General features: G+C 51.4%; 1 protein-coding gene across 1 annotated transcript; it reads right to left on the bottom strand.

The window, feature by feature from the left end:
- Positions 1–1,637: 1,637 nt before the first annotated feature.
- Positions 1,638–14,618, bottom strand: LOC127023818 (cholesterol 7-desaturase nvd-like; the record flags this gene model as incomplete). Its single annotated transcript, XM_050908135.1, has 7 exons — positions 1,638–1,799; positions 3,209–3,385; positions 4,918–5,037; positions 5,323–5,448; positions 6,943–7,121; positions 9,656–9,844; positions 14,381–14,618. Coding segments are annotated over 7 exons (1,191 nt in total), but the record flags the coding sequence as incomplete, so codon positions are not given.
- Positions 14,619–17,413: the final 2,795 nt, after the last annotated feature.

Here is a 17,413-nt window from a genome sequence, read left to right as displayed (position 1 = left end):
GAGCTGAAGATTTCCTACAGCATAGCTCAGGACAGGGACTGAAGGTCCAGAGCTGAGCTGAAATGGGGCTCCTGGGCCGTGGGCAGGGAGTGGGTGAATGCCCCAGGTGAGGCTGGTCAGGGCCACTAAGACATATTAGCGCTCTCAGGTCCCTGAGAGGCTCAGGCTGTTGAGTTGGGCAATGCTCCTTGTCCAAGCTCCTGCTATCATCTCCTTAAGTTCCTTGCTGGAGATTCCCTGTGGCTCCTGAGGCAGGACAGCATGGGCCAGCTGCAGAATCACTTCTCCCATGCAAGAACACCCCACAAAACAGTGAAGAACAACAAAATGTGAACATGAGATCAGTTTTTAAAAAAATTTAATAGTGGAATATTGACAGTGCAATAGCCAGATGAGAATGGTGAAGGCACAGCTTGCACGTGTTTATCTGGGATGCTGCCAGGGTGGGCGATGGACTCCGCACTGACAGAGGGCTGCGATGGCACGTTCCTGCTCCCGGTCCTGCTCTGGGTTAATGGAGGAACCAGCAGCCTCAGCAAAGTGCGGAATTCACAAGGCACAGGCAAGCGCACAGCACATGAGGACGGCAGCTACCAGCCTCCCTGGGAAGCTCCTGGATTTGAGCATTTGCTCTTGCTGGCTCTTGGCATAGAGTAACTGCCAGAGACCTGCTAACTGTACAAGGCAGGCTCTGCCTATGGAGATGACAGGTTTCTCTAGGGTATGCAGCAAAGCAGAATTCAGCCCTTTAGTACAGAGCATGTAGGCACAAAGCACAGGAGAATCTAGACCAGTTTTCGTCAGATTTGCAGCCTAGTCTCCATGTGGTAGCTTCGTTTCTCATCACAGTGACAGTGATACCTATGGTCTTGCCATGAGACAAATTTTTACAGCCGACCGTGTAGCCAAGGTATTGCTGGAATCCAGGGGCCACCAAAGCAGGATCTTATTCACATCCTTGACCTACAGAGTTGTTGTCAAAGTGATTTGGTCACCAGGATAGTCCCTCTTCTTCCCAACTAGATGCAATAGCTCCGTAAGGAATTGACTTATGCAAGAGCTCAGTAGGCTCGAGGAAGCCCACAAGTATGGTAAGGGCATGGTGGGCAGCTAAAACCCATGCTGCCCTGCCTGCTGCCAGAGAGAAGGAAGATGGCATATGTCTGTGGGCTTTGCAATCACACCTCTGATGCCATGCAGACATCGGCCAAGGCTCCCCTGGAGAGCTGAAGCCTGCCCCAGCCAAGGCGACGGTGCAGAAGCAACAGCAGGCCTGGCTGGGAAAGGACGCTTCAGGCAATAAAAGACCACAGGAAAAGCTTGTCGTATAACTACTCAAAATGATAGCAGCAGCGAGAGACAAGGGCACTTGAAACGCAGTTCTGGCAATCTTAAGTTCACGCTCAGCTCATACGTTGCAGCACAGGTACAAGAGCAAGTGTGTCACACCCTTTGAGCTTTGATGCCCTGAACACAGAAGGTAAAAGAGGATCGCCAGGGCTCGGGCTCTGCTCCCTGGGCCGGTGCCAATATTTGTTATATTGATCACGCCTGCCCAGCACCGCTGCCCACCAGCCAGGGTGGGCAGGAGCCACCTGAGAACGTCTGGCCACCTTCTGCAGTGGGCAGCAAGGTCCTCACCAGTCCAGGCCCTCCTTCTGCGCCAGGACCCTTGTGCTCTTCTCGCTGTAGAACTGGGCGTACCAGCGCCGGTGCTTCTGGATGCTGGAGTCCTCTCTGACCAGCAGCGGCTTGGGCAGATACTGTTTGTTATTCCAGATGGTTATATCGCGCTCAAACTGGGGGGAGAAGGATGGTCTCATTGAGGTGGGGAAGCTGAACCAGCAGTTTTGTGCAAGCCACCTGCCCGTTCGTTAGGTTTATTTTTTAGCATTTCTCCCAAATGGCCGGTGTGGGACTGCTCATGCTATTTGTCACTTGTAACACTACAGCTCTGTCTGCGGTTAGCAGACGTTTAGCCCATGGTAACTCCCAAACAAGAAGCCACTTTCAGCTTGGACTGCCCCTGTCATAGGAGATATTGGAAAAGAAATGGATGTTGTGTAGGTAGGAGCTGCTCCCCCTGAGATTTTTCATTTCTTGGGTAGCTCCAGCCAACCAGGGCTTTATAAATTAAGCATCCGCATCTTAAACTCTGCTCAGACACACATGCAGTAAGATTATGGAGTTTTCCTTTATGAAGAAGTCTCCGCAGAAATGAGTGCTGCTCATTCACGTTAGTAAGATGCAAAGTATTAAGCCAGCATTTGTACAATACAAGCTAGCACAGCTAAGTTTGATTTGGGGTAGGTTTTTGGCATTTGAAAATCATCTTTTGGCAATTTTTACTGTAGTGCCAGTGAAACCCTCTCCGGTCAGACCAGTTTCCAAGCTTTAACCCCTGACAGAAGGGAATGACATGAACATGAATCTATTACAGAGATGACGGAGTCAGATTTTTCTTCGTAGTGCCAGCTGGTATAACAAGGAGTAACAGCTACAGATTTGCAGGATGAGAAGTTCAAAACGGACATTCAAAATAAAAACTAACAATATGAGTAGAGCAATAATGGAATGGGTCACCCAAGGAGCTGGAGAGATGGGGGCGTTCTCCAAAGGAGGAGGCCTTCAAGGCCATGCTGGACCTGAATTTGGCAATAGTCTTGCCCCAGCTGGGATATTGAACTGGAGACCTCCAGAGGGACCTTTCACCACTTCCATGAATCCCTGTGGTAAGGACTTGGAAAACCTCCGTCAGGAGGGGCAAGAGCTGCCAAATCTCATGATAATTTAACAGGAGGATTTCTTGGCACAGTTCTCGCCAAAGGAGATAGGATGATCTTAAAGCACCAGCCTGGGATGCTGGAAATCTGGATGCAGTTAGTAGTCCCCTCAAAGACTTCCTGCAGCTTGGGAGAGGTTGCCTAATCCTTGTGCCCCAGTTCCCTCTCCCCAGGAGAGGGATAGCACCTCTCTGCCACCCTCAACAGATGACCCACTGCAGGGATCCTCTTTACTAAACCTCCAGTCTAGTTCTTTGGGCTACTAAAAATGAAAGGTCATACCAAGCACTGAAAGGATCTTGCCCACAAGTGCTTTGCTCCCAAGTATATCTGAGCCCATGTGGGCAACTGCTTTTCCTTCTCACACCCCATAGCCACAAAGCTCCAGGGGACCACCTTTGGCTGCTCTTCTTCAGACGCCTTACCTGTATGCACTCTGCTCTCAGGATGAACTTGGGGATTATGGCTGGCATGTTCTTCTGGTAGTAGATTTTGTGAACAACGTTCTGCAGGAGAGGCTCCAGGGGAGTCACCGTCTGCAGGATGATCCCGTGGCCCAGGAAAGCGTGTTCAAAGATCAGGAAAACCAGCCCTGGCCCCACCTGCAGAGCAACAGAGCACCCTCAGGGAAAAGTCCCCGGTGGTCCAGCCCTCTAGTACAGCAACTCCCACAGCTTGAGACCTGCTTGAGATGTCTCCCAGACCGTGCTCAAGTCCCCCTTTACTCTGTCTTTTCACCAGATAATAGGCACAAAGTCAAGCTACGCCTCACGGCCATGAGTCACAGACTGCTTGCCAACTGTTCATGCTCCCCAGGCCAGGGGAAATCCAGCAGAGCCGTGCAGCCCGTATTGGCCTGGGACATTCACAGATGTGTCAGGGCTGGATGGCTTTGCTGTGGGCCCACGGGAATTCATGAGGGTTTACAGTGCTCTACTGGTCCCAAAAAGTTTGAAATCTAATCTTCTAGGAAATGATTCCAGATTTTCACTTGGTCTGGTTGTTCATCACTGAATTACCTTCAGGTCATGAACAGCCTTATTGGATTGTTGACACTGGTCCTGGGCTCCGACCTCAGTAGCAGCAATTGCAATACAATATGGAGGCAATACAACATCCCTACTCCCGCTCTGGCTTTCTCCTTTGCAGCTACAACGGTCACATTAGGTTTTAGCTGAAATCAGGTTCAGTCTTTTATCTTGCATGACATGAACTGCTTGCTCTGTGCTCTTTGACGTGCATCCAGACATGCAGATGCATGGTCATACACTTGGTTCTTTGAAGCAGTGCAGATATTGCTGGGGTTTTGGGCTACTTTATTTACTAGTCCTTTAACGTTTGGTTGGATACAAACTCTTTGTAAGGTTATTTCAATGTCTTTTTTCTCCTATTCATTGATATCAGTGCTGAATAGCACAGATCTAAGAATTGAACCGAGATACAATCAACATCCACCTTGTGGTAATTCCTTAATTACACCGAGATCTATCCCTTATCAATCGTTTGTATCATGACCTGTTTTGCTATTGTTCTGAATTTGTAATATGGGAATAGGTCAAATGCCTTCAAAAATGTACTAGAACAAAGTTACTAGTTTTATCAGGCAAACTTAGCATTTCATCAAAAAAACCGCACAACCAAAAATAAAAGTGAGATCTAGGTCCCATTGATTGATTCCCATGGCGTTATTTCTGTTTTTCTGTAATTCTTTATCAATCTGTGTCAGCTATTTTATTATCTCGTTCAGGCCTGATCTTGGGCTACAAGACATGCTGTTTCTGATTGTTTGCCTTTCCCAGGCCTGTTCACCGCAGACTGAAAAGGTCCGCACTTCTGTATTGTAAAGAGCTATGACAACGTGGTGTGAAGGTCCCTCAGGCTTGCCACCAGTGTCTGCTCAGGTACCAGCTTTTTATTTTTTTCAGTTGTTTTGTGGGCACGGCAGCCCTTACGAACCCTCCCTTTTCTCCGTGCTGCTGTGGAGCAGCCCCAACGCCAGTGTGTAGGTTTTGGCCCGTGTGTCTGATGCACTTGGTAGGAAAGGCTACTCTGGGCAGGATAGGCAAGGACTCAGCCTTTCGGGTGACAAAGCCCTTTGGCTCGGGGTGCTGGTGGTCACCAGCGCGGGACATACCTGCCTGGCTGAAACCGTCAAATCCATCAAGGAGATGTGCTTCCCAAAGATGGTTGCGGTGTGTTGAATCAGCAGCCGGGAGCAATGCTTGTTGGGCTCTGGCTCCGGCTGCCACTCCGCCTGGAGGGGTGGAGAAGGATCGGCTCAGTCCGAGAGACGGGGAGTACAGGCTGAGGGGAGGTAGCAGTGAGATGGTGACAAGAGCTGGCTGTGAAGACCATCTAGAGATGAGCACAGATGAGGGAGTGCAGCTAAAACCCTCAGAGACACAGAAAAGAGCCCGGACCTGAAGAAGGGGGGATGCAGCAGAGGGGGTGAGGAGGGACTGACGCTTTGAGTCAGAAAGGGGACCTGGTTTGAAAGACTTCAGCCTCCTCATGGCTAAGAGGGAAGCTAGGGTCTTACCTTCCAGATGTGCTTCATAAAATCCCACAGCTTGAACCTTGTGTATCTCAGATCAGATCCGCCCAGAATAGCTGGTCCATGGAGAAAAGCCAGGTGAGCCGTGTCGGCTGCGTTCTCGGGGATTTCCTACCATTGGGGAACAATCTGCCGTTGGCAAGAGCTCACCTGGGTGCGAGCTGCCCGTACTTAACAGCAGTATTGCAATAGCACCGGTGTGACTGCGGTACAGCCCAGGGCATGCCGCCCCGAGCACAGCAGAGATGCTCGCAGGTACGTGACACAGCAAGGGGCAACCTAGTGTGCGGAGGAAGAGGCCTCAGCACAGACTGACCTGGGACCAGTTCTTAACTGGTGTATAGGAATAATTTAAACATGAAGCTCAGAAAACTCAGAGTTCATTTTAAGCTCAAAGAAGTCTATGCATGTTAACTTCTGCAGCTGCACAAGCTGGGACTCCAAGTAAGTCCTTCCTTTGGCCCTGTAATACTTGTAAGGAATAAAGCATTTTTGTGTTTATGCTCCTAGACTAGTTTTCATATACTTTTAAACCTTTAAACCCCACCAGCCTGCCCACAATGTGTCACTTTTTGAGAAGTTTTAACTGCTTTATTACTCAAATACACCAGCTTGGCAAGTAGCACACACTGGCCCCGGTATAGACCTGTGTACAGTGGCTTGCACTGAAAAGCAGACATGAAATAAATATTACTATCCCATCAATCTCCCAAATTCTCCCTGCTTCTCACAACTCCTCTGCACACTCCCGGAGCTGTATCTCCTGTGTCTCATGCATCTTCATTTCTTCTAATAATTCTCCATTCCTTTCGAACCCACTCACCTTAGTCGTGATTTAGTCAGCAGGCAGGCGCTGCCTTTGGAGAGAAGTGCGCTCTAGATTAAGGGTGATTTTTGTCACTGATTTTTACAAACAAAACCAGAAGTGTTCTGCTGAGCGGCAAGCATGTAAAAATCGCCCAAGGACCTGCATGGATTGCCCAGTTTCAAAACTGCTGTTGCCTCCCATCGCTCTCCCAGAGGAGCCTCCACTGGCGGCTGCCCCCTGCTCCCTCCGAGGACCACGGCCACGGTCCCTTCTGTTTGGTGCTACAAAACGGTTCCCCTTTTCCGGACTCATTACCACTGAGAGGCGATGGAGGCAACAGCCGTTTTGTTCTCTGTGGCACATTTGTCAGCGTATGATGGTGATTATGAAGATTAACAGCAAAATAACTGCACGTTTCCATTTCGGTGATCGATGAGTTGAAAAGCCTCCTGACACTAAGTGCCGCAATTCTTAGAGAATCTTTTTTTAAATTACATCAGTTATAAGTCAAAGCAAATTAACAGATTCCTTTTAAGTACCCAGAACATCTGTTCTCTACTCAAGAAGCTCACGATCCGTGTTTGGGGAACATATGCATATTCTTGGTATACGGCGCAGGGATGTATTTCTAGGTCTGAGCTCTGCCAGCAGCAGCGATGACACTGAGCACAGGCACGGCCTGGTTAATTGGGAGGAGATGTCCCTGAGTGGGTTAACTGGGAGGAGATGTCGCTGAACTGGACTATAGGAGAGGACCCAGGCATGGACGTGCCCCACGGAGGGACCGGGCTCCCTACCTGGATGTGCGCGTCAACCAAGTGCTCTGTCTGCCCACGGAACACCCACTCTTCGGTGGCAATCTCGCGCTGCTCAGGCACTGCCCACGTTGGACCGACCCCTTCGCAGTGGTACCAGACCAGCAGCATCCCGTTCACCTCGCAGGACGGCCAGGTCCGGACCCTCGCAAAATCTGGCACTGCGGAGGACAGAAAGGAATCGGTTAAAAGCCGCATCTCCAAGGCTGACACTGGTGCTACAGGTCACCTCATCCTGAACGAGGGCTCAGAGATCATCTTTATGGGAGACATTCATGTGGCACAGACTCTCTGGTGACGTTTTTCCAGCTTTCAGGCTGCTGAAGAAGCGACAACAGCTTCTGAAGTTCACAGAAGAGAGTTTGCTTAAATCAGTTTTATTTCAGTTGGGTGTTTTGCATAAGTTTTTTAAGGAAGAAACATGGCTGGCTCTTTAACTACTCTTAAAACTGTTCAAGTAAGTAAATGTCTGCTGCATCAATGGACCCTCCTCAAGTTTCAATGAGCTAAAAGGAGATGCTTTTAGTTATAGACGTGCAGAGAATAAAAGCCATCTCTACCTCTCGAGTGCAAGTCATTCTCTTACAATACTGCAGTATCATGTGTCACTTTAAGAATATATCTGCACTCTTTCCCGTGAAATGAATTTTGACATTTATATTTGCCCAGTTGTCAGAAAATGTAGCTTCTAGTGGACTGGAACGCTTTTGCCTTCAATACTTTTTTTTCTAATTTGCAAACAAGCACAGAGGATAGCGCTTCCTTATTATTCAGCCTTGTACAGTCATGTGGGAGGTGAAATAATAGGAGAAATTATGTTTCTCTTTTAGTCAATGAATATCAGAGGGGGCAGGAGGAGACCATCACTGCGATTTCTGATTGACAAAATCTGGTGCTTTGGCTGGGATGCATCTCATTAAATTTTAAAGAGGGCTTCATCTGCCCCCATGCACACAGAGAATCAGAGAATCGTTTAGGTTGGAAAAGACCCTTGAGATCATCAAGTCCAACTGTAAACCTAGCACTGCCACATCCACCACTAAACCATGTCCCTAGGTGCCACGTCTACACGTCTTTTAAATACCTCCAGGGATGGTGACTCAACCACTTCCCTGGGCAGCCTGTTCCAGTGCTTGACAACGCTTTCAGTGAACAAATTTTTCCCAATATCCAATGTAAACCTCCCCTGGTGCAACTTGAGGCCATTTCCTCTCGTCTAATCACTTGTCACTTGGGAGAAGAGACCGACCCCCACCTCACTACAGCCTCCTTTCAGGTAGTTGCAGAGAGCGATGACGTCTCTCCTCAGCCTCCTTTTCTCCAGGCTGAACAACCCCAGTTCCCTCAGCCGCTCCTCGTAAGACTTGTGCTCTAGGCCCTTCACCAGCTTCGTCTAGCACCACGTCAGGCTCTGTGGCTCTGGGTGGCTGTCGGTCCCGTGCAAGCCCGGTGCTGGAGGAGCTGCCCCTCCGAGCTCTCCAAAATCCCTCTCCGTCAAAGTGACCTGCATGAGCACAGATGGCTTCTAAATCTGTTTAAATCAACCTGACCCATTTGGGCTGTATGGGAGCAGGGCAGCTGTCTGCAGTTTCATTCTTTTAATAACTACGGATAACAATGTCTCTGAATGCAGCCGTTTCGGATGAAACAATGCATCTTGGCAAGCGTTTGCGTGTGTCCAGAATATTTATTCTCATTTTGTGATGAAACACATCATTGCTTATGACTTGGAACCAAATTTTCATTTGAATGCAGCTCCTGACTGAGTAAGTATGGGGAAAAAAATACAGTATTAATCTTTTTTCTGAAAATAACACACACAAAAAAAAGGAATTGCTGTTTGGTGAGATCTATAAATTGTTTCTCTTATCCCATATAGATGGAATATTTCTTTCACTTTGGGAAAAACAGACTGTTTAGTAGAAAGACAGACTTCTGCTGCTAATTAATGTTTTCATTGCTATCCCAATCGATCCCAGTCAGAGAAAGCTGAACTCAGGAAAATAACTAAGAAGCACAAGCCAAAGCAAAACTCAAGGTAAGTCCGTTTGCTGGTTTCAGCCACATCTAGAATTGGTGATGTAAACTAATTAGTGCAGCCAGATCAAGTAATTGTTACATGTGAACATTAAGTAAAATATTCTTCCTACACAGTTAACGCAAAACACATCTAAAAGGTATGCGAAGAGCTTTCCTGGATTCCAACCAAAAGTTCCTTTCAAGCCTTAAAAGGAGAAAAAATTGCCATTGAGAGAGCATTCTCTCATGCTAATGCAACAGATTTAAGCACTGACGTGGTATAAGCTGTCACTGTAGAGTACAGAATCATTTCTGCAACCCAACAGCTCCTCAGGATCCATCCCTGCTGCTGCAATGGATGGTTCAGAGTTAAAAATCTTCTTTTATACCCTGCTTGCTGAATGCAGGAGTCGTAGGACTATCAAAATCAAGAAGGGTGGTTATTTAATTAGACTAAAGTCCCAGTTATCATCTAACATAGGAAAAGGCACTGGAACATTATGCCCCAACATGGACAACCCAGGAGGAAAATTAGGGTGCTGCACGAAATAGGGGAGCAGGATGGAGGGCGAGTTATTATAAAGACCACTTTTCCTTAATGACGTAGCTTTTAATGAGAACACACAGGGCACTACCGTTTCTGCGGATGCTTTCTGCGGATTTGGGGGATGTTCACCTTTTTCAGCATACGGGATGCTGATGCATTTTCCGTCTTCTCCTCGAAACTGCCAGCCGTGAAACGGGCATTCGATGCAATTGCCCACGACGCGCCCGCCAGCGGCGAGGCTAGCCCCGAGGTGAGGGCAGTAAGCGTCGACCACGTAGGCTTGGCCATCCTGGGTGCGAAACGCAGCGAGCTGTTCTCCTGCAAAAAATACGGGATTATGAAGTTGTGAAAACAGCATCCCCGGATGCGGGGGGTCAGGTAAGACACACATTGCTCGGCCCCTTCTGAACGGGCAGCACCGACCGGCGCTTTTACCCAACGTTGCAGGCATCTGCCTGTGCAAAGGCGTGCAGAAATATCCCGCTAAAAATGAATACTGGAGGTTTTCTTTCCTTTCTAGTGGAAGATCAGTGGCAGGACAGAAATAGTGTTGCTCCGGAGAAGTTATTTAACCACGAGATGGCACCAGGCAGCTGCCAGAGCTGGGCCCGGCGCTGCTGCCCAGGGCTGCGGGCAGGAGAGACCTGCCAGGCAGCAGCTCCCTCCCAGGCAGGCTGCAGGCAGGAGGCATTTGCTGACTGCAAAAAGGGCCGTGCAAAATTGGGATGGCAGCTGCTGTAGCAAATGCCCAGGGTGTGGGGGCCGTCAGCTCACTGCCCGGATTTAAAAGACACCCCAGAGCAGTGAGGTGACCCGTCGCACCCTGTATTTCACATGCAGCACCTTGGCACTCTGCAGAGCCCGGCAGCTGCCCGGTGTCCCAAGGGGCTGCTGTAGCGCAGAAACGTCCGTGCTGAAGGGCATTGCCTTGCTCCAGGCAGGGGGAGCATAATTTCTCCTGGTTGCCTCTAAACCCTCACGACTTTGACTCTCAGCCCTGGTTTTTGAGCTCTCGGAGCCTGTTTCAGCTGCTGGATAGAAGATGCCTCCGCAAAAATGTTTAAAGATTTAGGATGCTTCCCTGCTAAGAGAGAGATACACAGAGAAGAGCAATAGCTGCATTTAAAGAGAACTCCGTTCCCATCCCTTTGCCTGAGAGGTGTAGAGGACACCGCATGGGCTCATACATTTCAGGAGTCTCTGGTAACGGTAGCTGGGAAGAGAAGCCCTTCATCTGTTTGCTCTTGAACTCCAAGAGCCATCCACACTGCAGCTCAGCAGCAAATCCCTTCCTCGGGCAGGGACGGCCGGGTGCTGCGAGCCAGAGCACTGACACCTCCTCGGCAAAAGGGAGCTTTCTGGTGAAGCGAAGGAAGCCCCCGACTCTGGTCTGCTCCATGCAGGGAGTGGAGAGTCGGTGCTGGAGTGGCTGGGGCCGTATTACCCCAGCACTCAGACTTGCTTTTCTCCATCACTGGGCCTGATTCCTTGTGCTCCCTGAAGCAATGTGAGGTTTGCCCTGCTGGGATCTGTCCCTGCTCGGTTCTGGGATTGCCCTCTTCCTCGCCACCCCCAGGGTAGCACCGCGTTAGCTGAGCAAGGAACTATTAAAACAGAGAGACAGACAGTACCTGGGCTGGAGCGGTAGATCCGTTCATGGCACTACTCCACCCAGCCGTGCAAGGCAACCACGGCTGGATGGCATGCCCCAGTATTATCTCAATAAATGCTGAATAGGTGCCAGGTGCTTTCCTGGCCCGGCACAGAGCTGCTCCGAGGGTGCTGCGGCACTGCAGACCTGCCAGCGCCTGCAGACCTGCCAGCCGCTCAGAGGAGAGGGGCTGCTCGTCGGTGACCTGGTCTGAAAGCAAAGCTAGACCTGCTCCAGTGTCCCCTCAAGTCATGTCCTGGTTGGAAGGGGACACAGCTGGTCTGGGAGCTCAGAAGCACGTGGGGGCTGTTCATACAGCTCTGGCCACTGAGTTAAAAGGGCCGGGTCCTCTCTTCCACGCTGTGCTTCAGGTTATGCATATACGTATTCAGATTTCATCAGCTTGTGAAATCTGATCGTTATAGCAGCTGCTGTAACTTAAAGCTCAACTAGTGAGAAATGAGACCAAACTAGACTTTGGGAGCCAAGTTCTGTCCGTATTTTCCCAGACAGCCACACAGATGACCAGCGACACAGTGTGAGCTATCCCACCCAAAACCACTTTCCTTGATTGAAGTTCTGTGGTCTGGGCAAAGAAAAGGAAACTCTGCAAACTTTCCCAGCCTTGGAGCCTAGGAAGGATTATTTCTGATATCTGGCAGAAACGAGTTGTTGTACTCCGGTGTCTGGAGATCCCTCCTTACCCAGGACACCTGGCTCTGTTGTCCCTGCGGTCTTTCTGGAAGGCTCTCACACATCTGCTGGCAGCAGGCACAGGGCAGTGGAGGCACCAGAGGTGCAGGTCCTTCCCCCTGCCCCAGGTAACAGGGATTCATTCTGAAGCATCGGCATTTACTTCTCTCTCTAACCTGCCTCTCTACCTGACCTGCGGTTCAGGGCAAAAGGGGGAAGGCAGAGAAAGGGTTTCTGTCTGTTGTTAGAGGTGTTGCAGGTTCACCAGGAGCAGCAACAGTGTGGAAACACAGGAGTAGCGCTGGATGGGTCAGACCAGAGCACTTGGAGCCTGGGGGGTCCCAGCCACGTGCCCCAAGGAGCAGCCCTGCAGCCTGGTGCTTTGCCCACCAAAGTTTTAGGACAGTTTTACTCCAAGAAGGTCGCACCTCTAGAGCCTTCCTTCATACAGGCAGGCTGGAGCTCTTCTGCTTTGAAGATCTGAAGCAGTGCCCATGGCCAGACCCTTGCTGGGCTGTCCAAAAACCTCACCCAGGACTCCTGAGTAAGTGCTGCTTTTGGCTCCAGCCTTTGCACTCTGGAGCCAGCAGAGCCAGAGGAGAAGCTGGTCTTTGCTCCGGCTTGTGCATCAAATCTGATGTCTCTCCACTTGGGAGGATGGTATCCTGGCCTAAGATATACTAAAAAACTCTGTGGCAGGTGAATATTAGAGCATTAACAGCCACACACTGATGTTTTCCTATTAAATTAGCCTATTTCTTTTATGGAAAACAAACAGCAATTGTAGCAAGAACAGCATGTGGGACATAAAGGCCCCAAGGCCACCGTGCAGTTCCGGGCACTTGGCTGGGAACGCAGAGTCTGGGAGAGAGCAGCTCAGAGGACCTGCTCTGGGGCTTTCCTGTGCAGGAGCCTCGCTGGGGTCTGAGCAGCTTCCCTGCAGCAAGCACCCGGACAGCAGTGCCGCGCGGTGCCCCGCAGATCAGAGCAGCTCTCACCCCACTCCCACAACCTCAGGAGAGAATGAGGCTTTCCTGCGTGCTCAGTGACATGTTTTGGAAGGTGTCTCGTCCCAAAGGATGAGTCTTGCAGGGACTGAGTCAAGCAATTTTTATTCTTTCATCTCCTCTGGCTCGCTGCCTCTGGAGCAGGGCTGCATTTCCAGGCTGTGCTAAGAGACTCCAAAATAAATTAGACACCCACAAACCTGGAGGCTATAGGTTGTTTAACCATCTTATTTACTGATAATCTTCCCGGCACCGGTACACTACTGTCACTCTGCCACTAGAAGTGATTTTACCTGCACGTTTCAGCCAGACCCAGAGGACTGGGTGTCAGGAACCAGGCTTCGGGCAGACAACCAAGGGAGTCATAACAGACAGGCTGGTGGGGGCTCTCTAGAACGTGTATATTGAATTACATAGGTCCCATTATACAAAAAAAACCCAACCCCAAACAACTTCACAGGAGAGGATGGCTCTTGAAAACAGAAAAAAAACCCACACTTTCACCACTGAACCTGAGGGATTTCAATGCAGAAACATCCCTTCTGATGAGGAAGGCACCAGCACAAGTCCAAAACCATCTTCAAGGCAAAAGGACCCTGGACAAGCACAGCACCCCTCTGGATGTGGCTGTGAGGCCCCATCCCAATCTCCCAAGGACACGGGGATGTGCAGGCAGCGATGCCTGGGAGGACAGCCCAGGCAGCGAGATGCTCCAGTGTCCCAGCAAGAAGCCCAGTCAGGGGAACCCTGCACACTCTCAAGGAGCCTGTGCCACGATGACCCCAGTGCCCCAGCAGGGATGCTCAATGCCCATGCAAAAGCCCAGGCTGTGACACCCTCGGTGCCCCTATGTGGGTGCTGGCTGGTGTGCTTTGAAAGGGATGCCCGGGCAGAGTTGTCCCAGTGCCACAGCAGAGCCCCCAGGCAGGGATGCCCTGCACACTGGCAAGGAGCCTGGGCAGGCACACTGCAGTGCCCCGCCATGGGTGCTGGCCGGGATGGCCCAGTGCCCCAGCAGGATGCTCAGGCTGGGGTGCTCCAGTGCCCGGGTGAGGATATCCATGTGAGGATGTCCCAGTGCCGCAGTGGGGATGCCCGGGCAGGGATGTCCCTGTGCCCCAGCAGGAATGCCTGGGCAGGAATGTCCTGGTGCCCCGGTGGGGATGTCCGAGCAGGGATGTCCTGGTGACCCGACAGGGATGCCGGCTGGGATGTGCCGGTGCCCCAGCACGGGCGCTGGCCTGGATGCCTCGGTGCCTCGGCAGAGGTACCCAGGCAGGGATGAGCCCGTGCCCCGGCAGTGCGCCCGGGCAGGGATGCCCGATTCCCCGGCAGGGATGCCCGATTCCCAGCAGGGATGCCCGGGCAGGGATGCCCGATTCCCCGGCAGGGATGCCCGGGCAGGGATGCCCGGCGCACCGGCCCGGATCCCGAGCCTCCTCGCCCCCGTTGCCCGGGCGGGGGTCGGGCGAGCCCGTCGGGGATGCGGCGGCTGGCACTCACCGAGCAGGGCGAGGCTGCGGACGGCGCCGCGGGGCAGCTGCGCGGAGTCGAGCAGGCGGTACCAGCCGTTGGGGTAGGCCGGCGGCAGGGCGCCGGGGCGGCGGGCGCGGCGGGCGCGGCGAGCAGCCTGCCTCCGGCTCAGCCCGGGGGCCGGCAGGTAGCCCACCTGCCCGGGGCCGCGCCGCAGCGCCAGAGGCCGGGAGCAGCCCAGCAGCAGCAGGACGAGGAAGAGGAGGAGGAGGAAGAAGAAGAAGAGCAGCGCCCCGCGCCCCGGCCCCGGCCCCGGCCCCGGCCCCGGCCCCGGCCCCGGCCCCGGCCCCGCCACCAGCAGCCCCGCACCGCACCACTCGCTCCCCATAGCGCGCCGGGCCCCGCCGCCGCCGCCGCCCCTTATAGCGGGGCCGGCCCCGCCCGGGGAGGTGCTCCGTGGGCGGGAGGGGGGGAGGACGGGGGGGACGGGGGGGGACGGGACGGGACTCCCCACCCCGGGGACCCCCGAGCATCCCCGGCTGCCTCCCGGGCTGCGGCGGTGGGAGCGCGGGCGGATCCGCTCTGCTCGGCCCCGGGGGAGGCTGCGACCCAGCACGGCACCCGCTGCGGGGGCTCTGCCGGGAGGGTCGGGGGGCGAGGAGAGGCTGAGGGATGGGGGTTTGCTCCGTCTGGGGAAAGTGAGGCAAATTGGGCGGGGGGGGGGGATGTCAAACTGCAGCCTGCTGCCAGCTCGGGGTGACAGAGCAGAGGGAGCCGGGCTCTTCCCCAGGACGCACGGCAAAGAGGCAACGAGCACAAGCTGCAGCAAGGGGAACTCCTACTTGCACAGAAGCAAAAATAACGCTTCCTTGAAAGAGGGGTCTTAAATCCAGTAGGTACATCAATTAGATCAACAAATAATACCCCAGCATCCTCCTGAGCTGCTGTCCTGGGTTGAGAAAGGGGCAACCTGGTGTTAGGGCTGGCTTTGACATAGGGCACCTGACAGGACCCTGACAGGTCTCTCAGAGTTCAAAAGCAGCTCAGAGAGGCGCCAGCACAGAAAACAGGGGTAACAAGGGACTTGGATCCCCTCCGTGCAGAGAGGATAAATCAGGGCAAAGCCAAGGTTGGGCTATTTGAGCACACCAGCTGGCTGGAAAAGTGAGGTAGAGAAGTAACGCTGGATTTGGTCCGAAGAATTGCACAGGTTCAAGTGGTAACTGTAGAAAAGCCACCTGTCATGTAGATATAGTCAGAGATTTCTAGGAGAAGCAGCAACCCCAAATACCCACCGTGGTACTGAGTAATTGAAAAGGGAAAAGTACACAGAAATGGAGCACCTGGCTGAAGCAAAAGGAGCAACTGAAAGGGTGAATTCAGACAGGGTGAATTGCTTGAAGACCTCACATGAAAGGTTCAGCTAAATATATATATATGACCTATTGGAAACCCGTTGTAGGAAAAGAATGCCAGTGTAGTTAAGCAGGAGATTGAACACAACAGTTGGAAGTAAACAGACATCCCTCAGAGAGCAACAGGCTGCGGGTCCTGTCTGAACGGGGAAAAGGAGGAAAGCAGCAACTCTGGCAAGTGAAGGATCAAGTCAAAATAAGGCAGGTCAAAGAGGGATTTTCCAGAGCGACTTACTAAGGGCATAAAAGCACATAATAAATACATCCTTTGCACAAAAATAGAGACTTGATGGGTGGTCTGGGGACCGGCAGACCAACGAGTCTCAGTACTGTGCTGGGCAAATCCATGAGATGCTGCAGTGAAGGGGTTGAGACGTAGGAATGAATATGCTCTGCTGGGGAAGAGTCAGCACCCTGTTTGCACACAGAAGTCACGTCTCACAAACAGATCTGAGGAGTCAGCAAACAGGTGAACAAGTTTATACTTTGTTCACTTGGCTTTTCAAGACACTTCCTCTAAGGTATGTTGCAAAAGGTCCTTAAATAAGCCTGAAATAACAGGGGGAAACTCTCTGCTTTTGTAATTGGAGAGAAAATAGGAACCAAAGAAAAGGAATAGATGCTCAGCTGTTACAATGGAAAGTAGTATGCATTTATTTCCACAGAACCTGGGAAATGGGATAAACAGATGTCTAAATCATCTGATTAAGATGATTCTAAATTATTCACTATGGTAAAATGTAAAGTTGACTGTGAACTACTGCAAAAGAAGCCTTACAAATCTTTCAGTGACTGGCAGGCAAACAGCAGTGTCTGCCAGTGAAATGGAACGCACGTGGCGAAGACCCACAGGAGAGCGTTAGCTGTTAATTGGCACTCAGAAAGAGATCTGAGCGTTACTTGACTGGGTCTGTGAATACATCTGCTCACTGGTCCACGCTGCTCAAAAAGACAAATGCAATGTTAGGAATAATTAGTATTAATGCTTTTGTAGGCATGATGATCTAAGCGTATAAAAGAAGCAAGGTCCGTAGAGGACAATAATATTTTCTATTAGATGAGCTGATACAGCTGGAAAAAAGTTGACAAGCTTTCAGGCATAATAGCCCTCCTTCAAGAATAATTAGGAATGTAATTGGGAACAGAGCAAAAAATCATCTGAACATGTTTGGTCTACTGCAAGGTGCATGTAATGGTGGCTACCTCACCTTGCACGGAGTAAACCTAGAGGAGATACAGAGAAAGGAGGAGAATGATCAGAAGCAGAGAGTGGCATGAATAGAGTAGACCTGAAGTCCTGAAAATCAGAAGGTGACTTTACCCGTCCATTACCAGTCACTGAACTAGATGGGGCTTTGTCTGAGTCTAGCACTTTCCTTTTAAGCTCATATTTGACCCCTTTTCCAAGTTTGAAGGAATTTATGAGTGGGCAGAGCTCGATCAAGCAGGAGGGAAAATGAAAGGACAGACGGGAGACAAGGGGAGCCCCAGGGTGTTGCTGCATAAACCCAGCAGCAATAGCTACCTCCGTGGCGAGGAAGGGCTCAGTCCAAGAACCGGTTGGCCAGAGCTTTTATGAACACTCACCCCCTTTGCTCTGCTCTTTTTCCTCAGATATCTTAAACATCTTTCTTCCAAGACATCTTAC

The sequence above is a fragment of the Gymnogyps californianus genome, chromosome 18, assembly GCF_018139145.2.
Source record: "Gymnogyps californianus isolate 813 chromosome 18, ASM1813914v2, whole genome shotgun sequence".
Classification (NCBI taxonomy): domain Eukaryota; kingdom Metazoa; phylum Chordata; class Aves; order Accipitriformes; family Cathartidae; genus Gymnogyps; species Gymnogyps californianus.
This window is presented reverse-complemented; position numbering and strand designations above follow the sequence as displayed.